The 16,491-nt window shown below is 45.5% G+C and overlaps 1 protein-coding gene across 2 annotated transcripts in view; it reads right to left on the bottom strand.

The window, feature by feature from the left end:
- DLG2 (discs large MAGUK scaffold protein 2) overlaps positions 1–16,491 on the bottom strand; it is a 1,330,756-nt gene that overhangs the window by 361,743 nt on the left and 952,522 nt on the right. For both annotated transcript variants that reach the window (XM_040426389.1, XM_040426390.1), the window contains 4 exons: positions 6,258–6,427; positions 4,223–4,359; positions 1,459–1,603; positions 554–695 (listed from right to left, as the gene is read on the bottom strand). In XM_040426389.1, coding sequence (XP_040282323.1) covers positions 554–695; positions 1,459–1,603; positions 4,223–4,359; positions 6,258–6,427 — 594 coding nt within the window. The remainder of the gene's footprint in view (positions 1–553; positions 696–1,458; positions 1,604–4,222; positions 4,360–6,257; positions 6,428–16,491) is intronic.

Genomic DNA, 16,491 nt, shown 5'->3' with positions numbered 1-16,491 from the left:
TAAATTCCTGGCCATTATTTTTCCATTGGTGAAGGTCCCATAGATGGAAAGCCGAAGATTCCTGATCACAGGGACGGAAACCGATAACCAGGAACACAATAATAAATGAGGTGAATTTCTTCTCACTACTGGGTCTTAAGAAAGACACGTCTACGTGAATTTTCATAAGGTTATTCCGGTACAGCGCAGTCATGTATGCATCAAGTGTCCCACCATGAAAATGGATAGAAAAAAAATATTCCGGCCCGGTATGGATATGTGAGTGCAGGTTTCATACCCGAAGCCACAAGCCACAGTGAATTAACCGCTGTCTTAGAAGGAAATGAGAAACTCAGGGTAACGTTCCTATATTTATTTCAGTAAATTACAGCATATCCCAGTCAGTAAAGCACAGAGAATTGTAAAGCTTCGAGCACGATCAAAAATTCCTCAAGTCCAAAGCAAAAACCATCACAAGGTCACCGTCAATTTAAGGAGGCGTCCTGACACAATGTTACTGCTGCTATAAGGCTGCTCGTATTAGAAATAATAGATATGAAAGGCGTTTTCTGACCTGGTGTAGTCATCCTCCACAAGCATGTGCTTTGGGATCGGAGAGTATCTTCCCGGAGAGATTGGCGGCAATGAGCTCTTGTATTCCAAGGTGCCATTGTTTGCAGAGCTGAGCATGTGGCTCTCCAGAGGAGGTGAATAGGCTAGGGAGCAGAAAAGAAAAGGGTTCTTCAGAGCCAGGATCCACGACAAGGGGCGTCTGGAGCATAGGGTTTAGATGGAGGAGGCCTGGTGGGGTGGAGGTGTTAAAGGGGGTTGGGTTTGGTCCACCAAGGAGACTAGGGAGTAGCTGGAGGAGGTCTGGTGTGGAGGTAGTGTTGATAGAGGTTGAGTTTGGGCCACCAAGCCACTCTGCCATACAGACCTACTGTAACAAATTGAATTTCTGCCTTCGTGAAAAAAGTCTACTGACAAGCCATGACAAACTGATGGACAGGGCCTGGCAATATTAGGATGACCTAGTCTAGTGGTGAAGCTATGGAGACCACCATGTTTTCATGTATGAGCTAAGATGGTCAAGGCTACTTCGCACATTTGACTGGTGTAAAAGGATTTTTCGAGATTTAAAGGGCATCTGTCAGCAGATTTGTACCTATGACACTGGCTGACCTATTGCATGTGCTTTTGGCAGCTGAAGGCATCTGTGTTGGTCCCATGTTCATATGTGTCTGCATTGGTGAGAAATATATGCAAATAAGCCTTTAGGAGCAATGGGGGGCATTGTCATTACTCCTTGGAGGCTCTGCTCTCTGCAACTGCCGCACCCTCTGCACTTTGACAGGACCTGGTGTGATCACGTTTTCATGTCTGGCCCTGTCAAAGTGTAGAGGGCGCAAGAAACTGCCCCTAAAATTCCAGTAGTCCAGTATATTATCCTTGTGTTGGTAAATTTCACACAGTACTTACAGTGAGTGATATCAGGAGGTCCGTACGGATCTGTCATATATATGGTGGTGGGTTTTCCTACTTTAAGGTAAACTACGTCAGATGTGTTCTTCAGAATAGCTACGGCTTCCTCGTGAGTGACTTCTTCTAAACTGTAATTATTTACCTGAGGAGAGAAGATCAGAACATCACTCCAAGCAAAAATGGTGAATCATGTACAATATATGGACCAATTAAACCCATATTTAAAGACCCTATTAGGCAATAGTAATGGGGAAGGGGGGGCATTTAGAACCCTTATCTACAAAGAAAATCTTCTACTTTGGAGGACCAGACAACACATTGATGCAAATGAAAACTATAATACCAAATTTCTCCTGTGGGGGTGCTGCAGGGAAACTGAAAACTTTTTGCCAGCTTCCATCACAGATGATCCATGGGGAACCTTTTAATAAAAAGCGACTGTCCAAAGCAGAGAGCCACTTTAAAGACAGATTCTTGAAATGTTGGGTAGTGTCGACATATTATGAACTTCAGCCTCCTGGTGAGACCCTTAGACAATAAAGGTAGAGATGAGTGAAGTTTTGAAAAATTTAATTTGGCAGCTTAGCTGAACCTCCTCAACAAATTCAATTTGTTATGCTGATTGTGGCATCTGAGACTCAAGTTCAGGTGCTCAGGGGTTAATCCGAGGTTGAAAAATGATTGAGTGATTGAGGAAAACCCGCCTGGACCTGCAGGGAGCGTGAAGACATCACCACGTGATCATGCTTGCCGCATGTGGTGACGTCACCAGTGTGATCAAGTCGGGACCTCCCGCGGCCAGCGTGATCCCCTGCTTCACACTCACCGCAGGTCCTTTGGCGGGTTTTCTTCAATCAAGACGGTGTGGATGACCTCTCTGTGAGCAAGTGAATGAGATGAGTATCATTTTTATTATTTTTAGCCACCATTTTAGGAAAAATTGATTAGTTACCACGAAATGCAAGGAAATTCGGATATGTGGCGAATCGAATTTTTCCTAAACTTCTGATCGAATTCCTCTTTGGATACTTTAATTCGCTCAGTGCTAACTGAGGATATGTACTGAAACAAACCAAGATTTCTTCTACTCTCAGCTTTTCCAAGGAGCAGGTGGCAGCCAGTGACCAGCACTGGGCAGTGGAAAAGTATATAGAAGTTACGTATAAAGGTGGCCACACACATTAGACTAACGTTGGCCAGAACTGGAGTTTTCGGAAGAAGTGGCCAACCATCTGGCGTGTATTAAATGTGCTTGCGTTTGATTGGCAGATGTTGCTTAAAGGGGTTCTGCACTTTCATTTAACTGATGATCTATCCTCTGGAGAGATCATCAGCTTCTGATCGGCGGGGGTTCGACACCCGGGACCCCCGCCGATCAGCTGTTTGAGAAGGCAGCGGCGCTCCAGCAGCACCGCGGCCATCTCACTGTTTACCGCCGGCCCACTGACGTCACGACTAGTATCAACTAGCGTGGGCGGGCTAAGCTCCATTCAAGTGAACAGAGTTGAGCCCCGCCCACGCTAGTTGATACTAGTCGTGACGTCAGTGGGCCGGCGGTAAACAGTGAGAAGGCCGCGGCGCTGCTGGAGGGCCGCTGCCTTCTCAAACAGCTGATCGGCGGCGGACCCCCGCCGATCAGAAGCTGATGATATATCCAGAGGATAGATCATCTGTTAAATAAAAATGCAGAACCCCTTTAAGTCAGAGCACTGGCCTCTTCGGTGCACCCAATGCCAATGATTGTCTGCATTGGTCATTTGTTGTTGACTTGCCGTCTCCATTGCAGCCGGCCAGGAGAACTTCTGCTCAGTTCTTTGTCTTAGCCTATTCCCCAGTCTTGCTGAAACCCGATGACCCCTTTAAATTTTAGCCTGGGTTTTTTATCATCACTTTTAATTATTGTATTGAAAATTGTTGTTAAAATGAATCTCTGCTGTTATCACCATTTAGTATTTAGGGCCAACATTATGCGCCAAGTCATCCCTTAATATACGTATCTTTATAGTGATTTACCTGATACAGAGCTCCAAATTCCCTGCATAGGCATAGAGCTGAATGGTAATATTTCTGCTGCCAGAAGTCACCACTAGAGGGAGCTATATCGCATACTGTGTTATTATTGCATTCAATGTATAAACAGTATACAGGAAGATCCAGAGCTCCCCCTAGTGGTGACTGACATGTTTTCAAAGGGAACATGTCTACAAGAAATTCACTGATAAACCAGGCACAATGTCTTGTACGGCTAGCTCAGCTGAATGCTATGAAATTATGTCTAATTCTGGAGAAAAAATGCTTTAAATCTATTTGCAAATGAGAATGTAGGTGCACTGGGCAGGCCCAAGCCAAACTGTTCACCTTTGCTCCTCCTGCCTCCTCTGCTAGACCCTCCCTCTCCTTCTTGATTGACAGGGTTAGTTTCCTGCATAGTCATCTCACCTGGCAGAGGAAGCAGGAGGAGCAAGTGTGCATGGAGTGGCTTGGGCCCGCCCTCAGTGCACTTATGACCTAATTTGCATATGGATTAAAAGTACTTTTTCTCCATTTCACTGGACTCTTAGAGACAGACGTCTGGGGGTTGATGTGGACAGTGGTGCCTGGAACTTTTGAAGTTCTTTGTGTTTTAGTGTCTAATCTGTGGTTCTCGATCCAATCTACAATTCCATGCATGCTGGAAGTTGTAGTTCCACAATGTCCGGATGGCCATAGATTGGAAACCACTGATTTAAATGTAGAAACAAGGGGTGCCCTGTATTCTCACCATTAGTAACCTGTCCCCCACTTGTAGTCGGCCATCTTTTTGTGCTGCTCCTCCTTCAATAATTTTGGTTACATAAATGCTGTTGTCCCCGGGAATGTGTTGGTTTCCGACTCCTCCAGCAATACTGAAGCCCAAACCTGGAAAGAATCAAGAAGGATGAGCTCGGAACACTGAAGATTACTGAAGACGTCTCATACAGACAATCCCTGACCATACGCCCCATTAGGATGTTATAACAGAGGAGGGTCTTCCATTCCGGACCCCTTCTATGAGCCATAGTGAGGAGCCGCAAAGGAAGATTGGCTCCCACCCTGTAATACTAAATTCCCCCTGTAGTGGCCGCTATCAGGGAAATGCATGGAGCAGGATCTGCAGCAATCCACTGATCACAGGAGCCATTAGAAAAGGGCTGACTGTGTAGATTGCGGGTTTGTTACAATGGCAACTAGTCTGGACAATTATCTGTGAGTTAGGGCTCATGCACATGGCCGTAGTTTTTGACCGCATGCGATTAGTGTTCTTTGCAGATCGGAGGCAGACCCATTCATCTCAAGGGGGCCGCAAAAAGATGCGGACAGCACACCCATGTGCTGTCTGCATCCGTAAGTCTGCTCCGCAAAAAAATAGAACGTGTCCTATTCTTGTTCACTTTGCGGACAAGGATAGGGCATTTGTGAAGGAGTAAAAAAAAAATTTAAAAAATGCCGGCATTCACTGAGCCAGATCGCAAAACACAGCCGCAAAAGTCTCTCTCCTGTCTTGGAGCTTGTCTAGACGGCCCAGCTGGTTCTGTAAGGACCCTTGCAGACGAGCGAGCGTTCCTCCCGCAGCACCCAGCACTGGCGGGAGTCACATAGCATTATACTGATTTATGATGCTATGTAACCCTTACAGTTCTGGAATGTATTGGATAACACTGGCAGCATTATGCCGCCGTGTATCCAAACCCTTGCTTTCAGTTTGCGTTTTTCTATCAGTGGTCAAAGGCGCTAGATGTTTTTTTTTACCACTTTTTGACTTTGAGTTTGTTGATCTCTTATTTAAGGCTACTTTCACACTGGCGTTTTTACTGGATCCAGCAGGGTTCAGCAAAAACACTTCCGTTACTGCTCATACAACCGTCTGTAACCGTTATGAACGGATCCGGTTGTATTATCTTTAACATTGCCAGATCCGTCATGAACTCCATTGAAAGTCAATGGGTAGACTGATCCGTTTTCTATGTTGGCAGATGCTCCACATCCCAGGACAGAAAGCAAACTACAACATGTTGCGGTTTGCTCTCCGGTCTGGGAACGCAACTAAACGGAACGGAATGCATTTTGGTGCACTCCGTTCTGTTCAGTTCATTTTTATCCCCACTGACAATGAATGGGGACAAAACGGATGCCTTTTTTTTTTACAGGTTCTTATGCAGAACCATTCACTTCAATGGGTCCGCAAAAAAAAAAACGGAACTGACTCTGTGTACATTCAGTTTCTGTATGTCCGCATGTCCATTCTGCAAAAAATAGAACATGTCCTATTCTTGTCCGTTTTGCGGAAAGAAAAGGCATTGTTACAATGGATCCGCCCAAAAAAAAAATTGATGCAATGCAGATGTCACACGAATGTCTTCCGTTTTTTTTTTGCAGATCTGTGTTTTGTGGACCGCAAAATACATACGTTTGTGTGCATGAGCCCCATGCACCACATACAGGTTATACTTACTCCCCGGCACCCGCGTCGCTCCTTATGCCCACACGGTCACCGATGCATCTCCCCGTCGCTTGGGTCTAAACATCCGGCGTCGGGGGGGCAGCCAATAGCAGGACGCAACAGGGACGAGCCTCTGTAGCATCGCGGGTGACGCTAGGGAGGCTCGTTCCCGTCATTCATTGATTGAAATCTCGGAGCAGTGCTAAAGGGGCAGAAGACATTACCCTTTCCTTTCTGAGTATTGATATGGTGCCATCTTCCCCTTTAATGTTTCATGTACCCTGACAGTTCTTAAAGTGACATTACACGACTTTAATAGCGAATAGGATTCTCTTACCTTTTGGCCCTTTAAAAAGTTTAATTTCTACAACAGTTTCAAGGATGGGTCTTCTCCTGCGTACGTACAGGCGGACAATGGAACCGGCTTCTTTCAGCGCCTCTACGGCTCTGCTGTGCGACACTTCAGACACATCCACCTCATTCACTCGGAGAATACAATCGTTGACCCTGGAACGAAGCTCACATTTCAGATATCATGCTTCTCGCAGCGGCTTTTATTGGCAGAATTCGATAGATTCAGTGAATAGTCGCAGGCACATTATGCAAGACCTACGATTTCTGAGAATCCATTGTCATGTACAGCGGCACCGAGGAAAGCAAGGACAATGTATGCGAGAGCTATATGTGCCCAAACCCCCATGAGAGCTTGGAAACTGTACTACAACCTTGGCGTATAATGGTCATATACTGTAGTATGCGCCAATTTTTGACAACTGACAACAGGGACCAGTAAAGAAATGCAGACCCTAGAAATCCAAAATACAGAAATCTTAAATGCAGACCCCAAGACTAAAAACCAGACCAGCTTAATACAGAAGTTAGACCGGACCCTCTAAACCAGGGATGCTCAACCTGCGGCCTTACAGCAGTTGCAAAACTACAACTACCAGCATGCAATAATAACTGTAGGCTATCCAGGTATGCTTGGAGTTGTAGTTTTGCCACAGCTGGAGGGCCTCAGGTTGGGCAGCCATGCTCTAAACAAATGCAGGCTTCTTAAAGGGGTTGTCCCGCAAAAAAATATTCTACAGATTTCAAACCAGCGCCTGGATCTGAAAACTTCTGTACAGCGCCACCTGCTGTGTGTTCTTTTTCTTATTTCTTTGTCCTGCTCACTGAGATGGCCGCACATGCTCAGTTTCATCTTTCAACTGCCTCCTGAGGTGTGATAGGGAGAGAGCTGCAGCAGAATGGACACGCCCCCTGAGCTGCAGCAGAAAGGACATGCCCCTTAACCGCCTCCGGACCGCCTAACGCAGGATTGCGTTCCGGCGGCGGTCGATCTGTTCCTCCTAGATGCATCGGTGAATCATCCCGCGAGACGCGAGATTTCCTGTGAACGCGCGCACACAGGAGCGCGCGTTCACAGGATTGGAAGGTAAACGAGTGGATCTCCAGCCTGCCAGCGGCGATAGTTCGCTGGCAGGCTGTAGATGCAATTTTTTTTAACCCCAAAAAGGTATATTAGACACTGTTTTGATAACAGCGTCTAATATACCCGCTACCTGGTCCTCTGGTGGTCCCCTTTTGCTTGGATCGACCACCAGAGGACACAGGCAGCTCTGTAAGTAGCACCAAACACCACTACACTACACCCCCCCGTCACTTATTAACCCCTTATTAACCCCTGATCACCCCATATTAGACTCCCTGATCACCCCCCTGTCATTGATCACCCCCTTGTAAGGCTCCATTCAGACGTCCGTATGTGTTTTGCGGATCCGCAAAACACGGACACCGGCAATGTGCTTTCCGCATTTTGCGGATTCGCACATTGCCAGAACTATATAGAAAATGCCTTTTCTTGTCCGCAATTGTGGACAAGAATAGGACATGTTCTATAGGCTCTACAAAAAACGCAGTGTTCGCCCGATCAGGCCTGATCTTGTGCGCACACTTGCGTTCAGTCCGCCCCACCGCAGTGACAGAAATATATTTTTTTCTGATCACTGCAAAAACATCATAAAATCGCTGCGGCGCTATAAAGATCACTTTTGAGGGGCATGGCGAGTTCATAGAAGATTATTTTATTTTTGGCCCAAGTTAGCGGAAATTGTTTTTTTTTTGTTTTTTCTTACAAAGTCTCATATTCCACTAACTTGTGACAAAAAATAAAATCTCACATGAACTCACCATACCCCTCACGGAATCCAAATGCGTAAATTTTTTTGGACATTTATATTCCAGACTTCTTCTCAAGCTTTAGGGCCCCTAAAATGCCAGGGCAGTATAAATACCCCACATGTGACCCCATTTTGGAAAGAAGACACCCCAAGGTATTTCGTGAGGGGCATGGCGAGTTCATGTAAAATTTTATTTTTTGTCACAAGTTAGTGGAATATGAGACTTTGTAAGAAAAAAATCATTTTCCGCTAACTTGTGCCAAAAAAAAATATTCTAGGAACTCGCCATGCCCCTCACGGAATACCTTGGGGTGTCTTCTTTCCAAAATGGGGTCACTTGTAGGGTATTTATACTGCCCTGGTATTTTAGGGGACCTAAAGTAGTTTGGAATCCAAATGCGTAAAAAATGCCCTGTGAAATCCTAAAAGTACTCTTTGGAATTTGGTCCCCTTTGCGCACCTAGGCTGCAAAAAAAGTGTCACACATGTGGTATCACCGTATTTAGGAGAAGTAGGGCAATGTGTTTTGGGGTGTCTTTTTACATATACCCATGCTGGGTGAGAGAAATATCTCTGTAAAATGACAACTTTGTATAAAAAAATGGGAAAAGTTGTCTTCTAGAGAGATATTTATCTCACCCAGCATGGGTATATGTAAAAAGACACCCCAAAACACATTGCCCTACTTCTCCTGAGTACAGCGATACCACATGTGTGACACTTTTTTGCAGCCTAGGTGGGCAAAGGGGCCCAAATTCCAAAGAGTACTTTTAGGATTTCACAGGGCATTTTCTACGCATTTGGATTCCAAACTACTTCTCACGCTTTAGGTCCCCTAAAATGCCAGGGCAGTATAAATACCCCACAAGTGACCCCATTTTGGAAAGAAGACACCCCAAGGTATTCCGTGATGGGCATGGTGAGTTCATGTAAAATTTTATTTTTTTGTCACAAGTTAGTGGAATATGAGACTTTGTAAGAAAAATAAATAAATAAAAATAAATAAATCATTTTCCGCTAACTTGTGACAAAAAATAAAATCTTCCATGAACTCACTATGCCCATCAGCGAATACCTTAGGGTGTCTACTTTCCGAAATGGGGTCATTTGTGGGGTGTTTCTACAGTCTGGGCATTGTAGAACCTCAGGAAACATGACAGGTGCTCAGAAAGTCAGAGCTGCTTCAAAATGCGGAAATTCACATTTTTGTACTATAGTTTGTAAACGTTATAACTTTTGCGCAAACCAATAAATATACACTTATTGCATTTTTTTTCTCAAAGACATGTAGAACAATAAATTTAGAGAAAAATTTATATAGAAATGTAGTTTTATTTGAAAAATTTTACAACAGAAAGTGAAAAATGTCATTTTTTTGCAAAAATTTCGGTCAATTTCGATTAATAACAAAAAAGTAAAAATGTCAGCAGCAATGAAATACCACCAAATGAACGCTCTATTAGTGAGAAGAAAAGGAGGTAAAATTCATTTGGGTGGTAAGTTGTATGACTGAGAAATAAACTGTGAAATTAGTGTAGTGCAGAATTGTAAAAAGTGGTCTGGTCATTAAGGGTGTTTAAGCTAGGGGAGCTGAGGTGGTTAAACTGCCAGCTTGATATACAGTACAGACCAAAAGTTTGGACACACCTTTTCATTCAAAGAGTTTTCTTTATTTTCATGACTATGAAAATTGTAGATTCACACTGAAGTCATCAAAACTATGAATTAACACATGTGCAATTATATACATAACAAACAAGTGTGAAACAACTGAAAATATGTCATATTCTAGGTTCTTCAAAGTAGCCACCTTTTGCTTTGATTACTGCTTTGCACACTCTTGGCATTCTCTTGATGAGCTTCAAGAGGTAGTCCCCTGAAATGGTTTTCACTTCACAGGTGTGCCCTGTCAGGTTTAATAAGTGGGATTTCTTGCCTTATAAATGGGGTTGGGACCATCAGTTGCGTTGAGGAGAAGTCAGGTGGATACACAGCTGATAGTCCTACTGAATAGACTGTTAGAATTTGTATTATGGCAAGAAAAAAGCAGCTAAGTAAAGAAAAACGAGTGGCCATCATTACTTTAAGAAATGAAGGTCAGTCAGTCAGCCGAAAAATTGGGAAAACTTTGAAAGTAAGGGCTATTTGACCATGAAGGAGAGTGATGGGGTGCTGCGCCAGATGACCTGGCCTCCACAGTCACCGGACCTGAACCCAATCGAGATGGTTTGGGGTGAGCTGGACCGCAGAGTGAAGGCAAAAGGGCCAACAAGTGCTAAGCATCTCTGGGAACTCCTTCAAGACTGTTGGAAGACCATTTCAGGGGACTACCTCTTGAAGCTCAATGCCACTCAATGCCAAGAGTGTGCAAAGCAGTAATCAAAGCAAAAGGTGGCTACTTTGAAGAACCTAGAATATGACATATTTTCAGTTGTTTCACACTTGTTTGTTATGTATATAATTCCACATGTGTTAATTCATAGTTTTGATGCCTTCATAGTCATGAAAATAAAGAAAACTCTTTGAATGAAAAGGTGTGTCCAAACTTTTGGTCTGTACTGTAAATCTAGTGGAGCAATGGATGGGGAGATCTCTGGATCCATGTGAGGTACAGGGATGGTTCTAGCTTTGTTAGAAAGAGATTGTCATGTACTATATGATGGATGATTTTCATTTTTTTTTTACATTAATTATGGGATAAACCCTTTAAATAAATACCTGCTACAGACCCCCTAGACCTCAGACTGACTACCAACCACAGAAACTAATATAGTCCCATAAATATAGACCCCATACATGACACCATAAAAACATCAAAGACCGCATGCTCTAAACTAATCCAGACATTAGAACCCCTAAATAAGTACCTACCTCAGACCACCTTAATAAAGACCTCAGACTGGCATATAAATACAGAATACAGACCCTGTAATACAGTCCCATACATAAAGACCCCAGGTTAGTCTGGCACAACTGCTGTTTTCTGGCAGCTCTCCACTCCACAGAACTGTTGTTGTTTTCCTGGAGAAAACTGCCTTTTTCTGACTTAAGCTTCACACAGGCTCATAGGCAGAACCAGACTGCTCTGGCTGATGCAATCCAACTACATAGCAACTCCCTCAGAGAGGGCAGGGCCAGCCTCCCTCTGATGAGTTAGGCCTACACAGCTTTTAGGATTTACAGAGCATAACACAAAGGATTAAAGGGGTTATGCAATGACTGATCTAAAAAAATGGAAATCAGACATCATATAGAACACGACAATCTCTTTCTAACAAAGCTAGAACCAGCCCTGTACCTCACATGGGTCCAGAGATCTCCCCATTTATTGCTCAAAATGTTCTGCTAGATTTATTTAAGGCTGGTAGCTTGGGAAGAGAGGAGTGTGTATCCTTTCTCAGCATGTCCATTTTGCTGTAGCTCTTTCCCTGAAACTGCCACAGCATCTAACAGAAGATATGGCTGGTGACAGCTAAAGATTTGAACTGAGCGCGTGCGACCACCTTAGTGACGTGGACAAGAAATAGGGAAAGAACAAACAGCAGGTGGAGCTATACAGATACATTTTATTGAATAACTCAGTGGCTATACTAAATTTTTAATTACATGCAATTACAAAAGTATTCAGATCCAGGTGCTGGTTTAAAAAATGTAGAATATTTTTTCGGCAAAACCACTTTAGCTCTTTCAGCACCATATTAACACTTAGCAGTGGTCTGTGTCACTGCATATGTCTGGTTAGAGAAACATACTAAGTCACAGGATGGGACTTCTATAGCCAGTATATAATCTTTGAGACTGGATTTCTAGCTAGCAAGGGGCTAGCATTGTAACGTTCCTGAATCCTGGTTGGAGAGAGAAGTAACACTGATAAATTAAGGCCTACTGGATGATCCTGGGGGCTGCCGAAACCCTAACTCTATGGCAGCACAGGGCAAAGGAATAGTCGCTGCAGCCTGTGAGACAGAGAAGATAGAGTAGGAGTCGGCTCAGGGGCGTAGCTAGAAATGCATGGGCCCCATCGCAAAAAAAATTTATGGGCCCCCCCCAGCCCCCACATATCTATCGGGCCTCCCACCACCCCTTCCAGAGCTCCCACCCAAACACCCATCCTAGATCTCCCACCGCCATGAGCATAGAAAAGTCAGAGGAAAAACAAATAAATATAAAAAAATAAATAGAACATGTCCTACTCTTGTCCGCAACTGCGGACAAAAGTAGGCATATTCTATGCAGTGTCGGCAATGTGCGGTCCGCAAATTACGGATCGCACATTACTGATGTCAGTGTTTTGCGGATCCACGGGCCCGTGGATCCGCAAAACACTTACGGACGTGTGAATGGGGCCTTACCATGCGTCTTCAGTTAGAGGAGAGAGAAAAGTCTGAGTGCACTCAGACTTTTCTCTCTCATCTAACTTTTAGAAGTCAGTCCCATCAGACTCCTAGTCCAGACTAAGCTTGTGCCTGCCACAGTAGTGCCTCTGCCACCACCAGCCCTGAGCCCGCCCACAGTGGAACCATCTACTGCGAGTAGAGCAACCTTCAATAAGGAGCAGAACTTAGGGTAGTTTCACACTTGCGGCAGGACGGATCCGACAGACTGTTCAGCCTGTTGGATCCGTCCTGCCGCTATTTCGCCTTACCGCCACTCCATCCCCATTGACTATTATGGGAACGGGGACGGAGCTCTGGTGCAGCGCGGCAGTGTGCGGTGAAAGGCTGGTGGCCGAAAAGTACTGCAAGTCCGACTTTTTCGTCCGGTAGCCTCTCACCGCGCAGTGCTGCGCCGGAGCTCCGCCCCCATCCCCATTATAGTCAATGGGGACGGAGCAGCGGTCCAGCGAAATAGCGGCAGGACGGATTCGACAGGCTGAACAGTCTGACGGATCCGTCCTGCAGCAAGTGTAATAGTACCCTTAGTCTGTCATATAAGGGGGGGGGGGACCCCAGAACTAGAGTGTGCCCCCCAAAAGAGTGTGCATCTCCTTATCACTGCTGGCATCTACTTATCTACCTCCTTATCTACTGCTGGCATTGGTACTGCTCCTGACTCCTCCCCACTCCCCAGCCAGGCCCGAGCCGGCCTGGGCCACAGACGGACCGCCCACTAATTGTGCCCGGCGCCTGCCCTCGGCCCTCCCCTAGCCTGCCCTGCAGGCAGCTCACAATGGATTCCGGAACTTAGGATTCCATTTCAATTTCCTGCGCTGCGGCCGCTGGTGCCTGGCTCCGCCTCCGTCCCTCAGGTACGCCCCCCTGTTCCGGCCCCCTCCACCGCCTACTGACTCCTTCTCTTCTCCCCAGCCAGGCCCGAGCCGCGGACCGCCCGCGCCCCGCCCACTACACTAGTGTAGTGGGCGGGCGGTCCGCGGCTCGGGCCTGGCTGCCTGTGTGTAGTGTGTGTCTAAATAAAAAAAATAAAAAATAATCAACAGAAGGCGGCCCGGACGGGCCCCCAGTGGCGTAGGGCCCCATAGCCACTGCTATGGTTGCTATGACGATCCCTACGCCACTGAGTCGGCTGGAGAAAATATTCAGTCGTTCTGTCACAAAGGGTTCAAGGGGTTGTCTCACTTCAGCAAATGGCATTTATCATGTAGAGAAAGTGAACACAAGCCACTTACTAATGTATTGTGATTGATTGTCCATATTGCTTCCATTGCTGGATTATTTCATTTTTTCATCACATTATACACAGCTTGTTTCCATGGAGCTTGCACAATATAGGAAAAAGTGCAGGCCTAAGCTCGCTCCTGCTGTCAGGCCACCAGAGAGGTCTGCACTTTTTCCTGTAGTCTGCAAGCACGGCCACCGCTGATGGATTGCAGGGTGGTTGTAACCATGGATACGAGCAGTGTATAATGTGATGGAAAAATGAATCCAGCCAGCAAAAGAGGCAATATGGACAATCACATTACATTAGTAAGTGCCTTGTATTAACTTTGTCTACATGATAAATGCAATTTGCTGAAGTGAGACAACCCCTTTAACTATTTGTCTAGTTGTGTGAATTGTACTTTGTGCCGGTTACCTAATAACTCCTATCTCTAAATTACTAAGAGGTCATAAACGCTTATTTAAGCCACAATCATATCAGCCAGATAAGAACTGAGCTACTGTATAATGAATGTTTATAAGGTCAGAGATAAGAAGCCGTCAGCTGAGCTTCCTGACAGTAAACAGCAAAGATACACTTCCTGCTACTAGAGAATCTCAAGACTGTACAGAAAAAAGGGCTCAAAATTCTTAATTTAATTTTTTTTTACAAATTATTTTTAGCTCAAAATTAATACAATGCAATAATAAAAGAAATTTGTCCTCAAAAGAGTACATAGCCTTTTATACTGAATGCCTAGCCTCAGGATTGGCCTTCAATATCTCATCGGTGGGAGTCCGAAACCCTAACTGCCAATCAGCGGCAATAGCTGCACTGGAATGGGAGCTAGGAAAAACCAGTTCCGGCCATTACACAATAGATGGAGCTGTAGTTTTGGCACTATACATACCCCAGAGCAGCTGATCGGGGGGGATGCAGGGTGTCTAACCACCACTGGCCATATATTGATGGTCTATCCTGAGGTTCTCGAGCTTTGCAGGAGGAAGCGGGAGAGAGCGATTTTAGGGAGAACGTTTTCACTATACTAGTTCCCCAGCACTGTGTATTAGGTATGACATACTGAGCACATAATGGGTTAATATAGTTAATGTGACCTGGATTGTAAGTCAGTCGACTAAAACACAGACTAAGCCCTCTGACAATGGCTGGCGGCAGAGTATCAAACTGATTTAGGCTAAACAAATGTGACTTGCGAAGTTCAGTGACAGCATTCAGGCGCAGCTGATCCCCCAATCTGGGTCTGTCTCCTAACTTATTCTAGAGAAAGCATCTGCCTCCTATAATAAAAAAAAAAGTCTAAAAATGTATATATCGCTAATAAAAGTCCTTTACCAGAAAAGCATAGCTGCTGTCTTCCAGAAACCCCGCCTACATCGAGAATGGAGCGTTGAAAGTGGTGGAGGGCGCACTGCACATGCGGAGCCGCCCTCCATTCATTTCTATGGGGCCACTGAGCACCAGCTGAGCTATTTCCATCGGCCCACAGAAGTGAATGGGAGCGGTGGCCGGTCATGCGTGGCGCGCACCCATTCCCTTCTATGGGAAGAGCATTTGGTGCTGGCCGGACCGGAGTCCTCCAGCCACCACTTTGCGGGGCTCCGTTTAGGTGGCCCGCACCTATCAGACAATGGGGGCATATCCTATGCATCCATTATCTGAGATGAGACAACCCATTTAACTCTTAGACAGCGGTTACAAAGAGTGTCTCTCGCTCTGGAGGACCAGACTATCCAATGATTTTAATGGACGTTGTGTAATGCTTCGTTCATCCTGTGGGGGTGCTGTAGCAAATCTGAACACTTACTGCCAGATTTCCTTCGATTACACTTTCGGATTAGCTTAGTCTACGGTACTTTCACATCTGCGTTTTTAAATCCGACAGGCAGTCCTGTCAGAGTTCACCGTATCTAGCACGTGCACCGCTGGATCCCCATTGACTACAATGGGATCCAACGGGGATCCAGCCGGTTTCTGGCATAACTGCCGGATTTTGCCTGAACAAAAAGTGATGCATGCAACAGTTTTTGTCCAGCTGAAACCCAGCACTCATGCCCGAAACCGTCTGGATCCCCATTGGATCCCATTGTAGTCAACTGGGATCCAGCGGTGCACACGGCCCTATTGGGCTATGCTGGAGATGGTGAACTCTGCCGGATTCAAAAATGCACATGTGAAACTAGCCTTATTAAGAAGGAGCCCTTCTAATAAGGGTCCATTCACATGTCCGTAGGTGTTTTGCGATCAGCAAATTGCGGATCCGCAAAACGCGGACACCGGCAATGTGCGTTCCGCATTTCGTGGACCGCACATAGCCGGCACAATAATAGAAAATGCCTTTTCTTGTCCGTAGTGTGCTGTCCGCATCAGTTCCGGCCCTATTGAAAATGAATGGGTCTGCACTCGTTCCGCAAATTTGCGGAACGGACCCAGACCCAAGTTGCGGACGTGTGAATGGACCCGTTTCGCCTCTATTCCGCTTTGGAGTCGGACACCAAAACGCTGCTTGCAGTATTTTGCTGTCCGTCTGACGAAGCGGAGCCAAACGGATCCGTCCTGGCACGCAATGTAAGTCAATGGGGACGGATACGTTTTCTCTGACACAATCGAAAACGGATCCGTCCTCCATTGATTTTTAATGGTGTTCAAGACGGATCCATCCATGGCTATAGAAGACCCAATACAACCGGATCTGTTCATGACTGATGCCTGCGGTTGTATTATTGTAACAGAAGCGTTTGTGCAGATCCATGACGGATCCGAAAAAACGCT

This window comes from Bufo bufo, chromosome 3 (assembly GCF_905171765.1).
Source record: "Bufo bufo chromosome 3, aBufBuf1.1, whole genome shotgun sequence".
Classification (NCBI taxonomy): Eukaryota; Metazoa; Chordata; class Amphibia; order Anura; family Bufonidae; genus Bufo; species Bufo bufo.
Note: the sequence above shows the minus strand (reverse complement) of the source record. Positions and strands in the feature narration are given on the sequence as shown.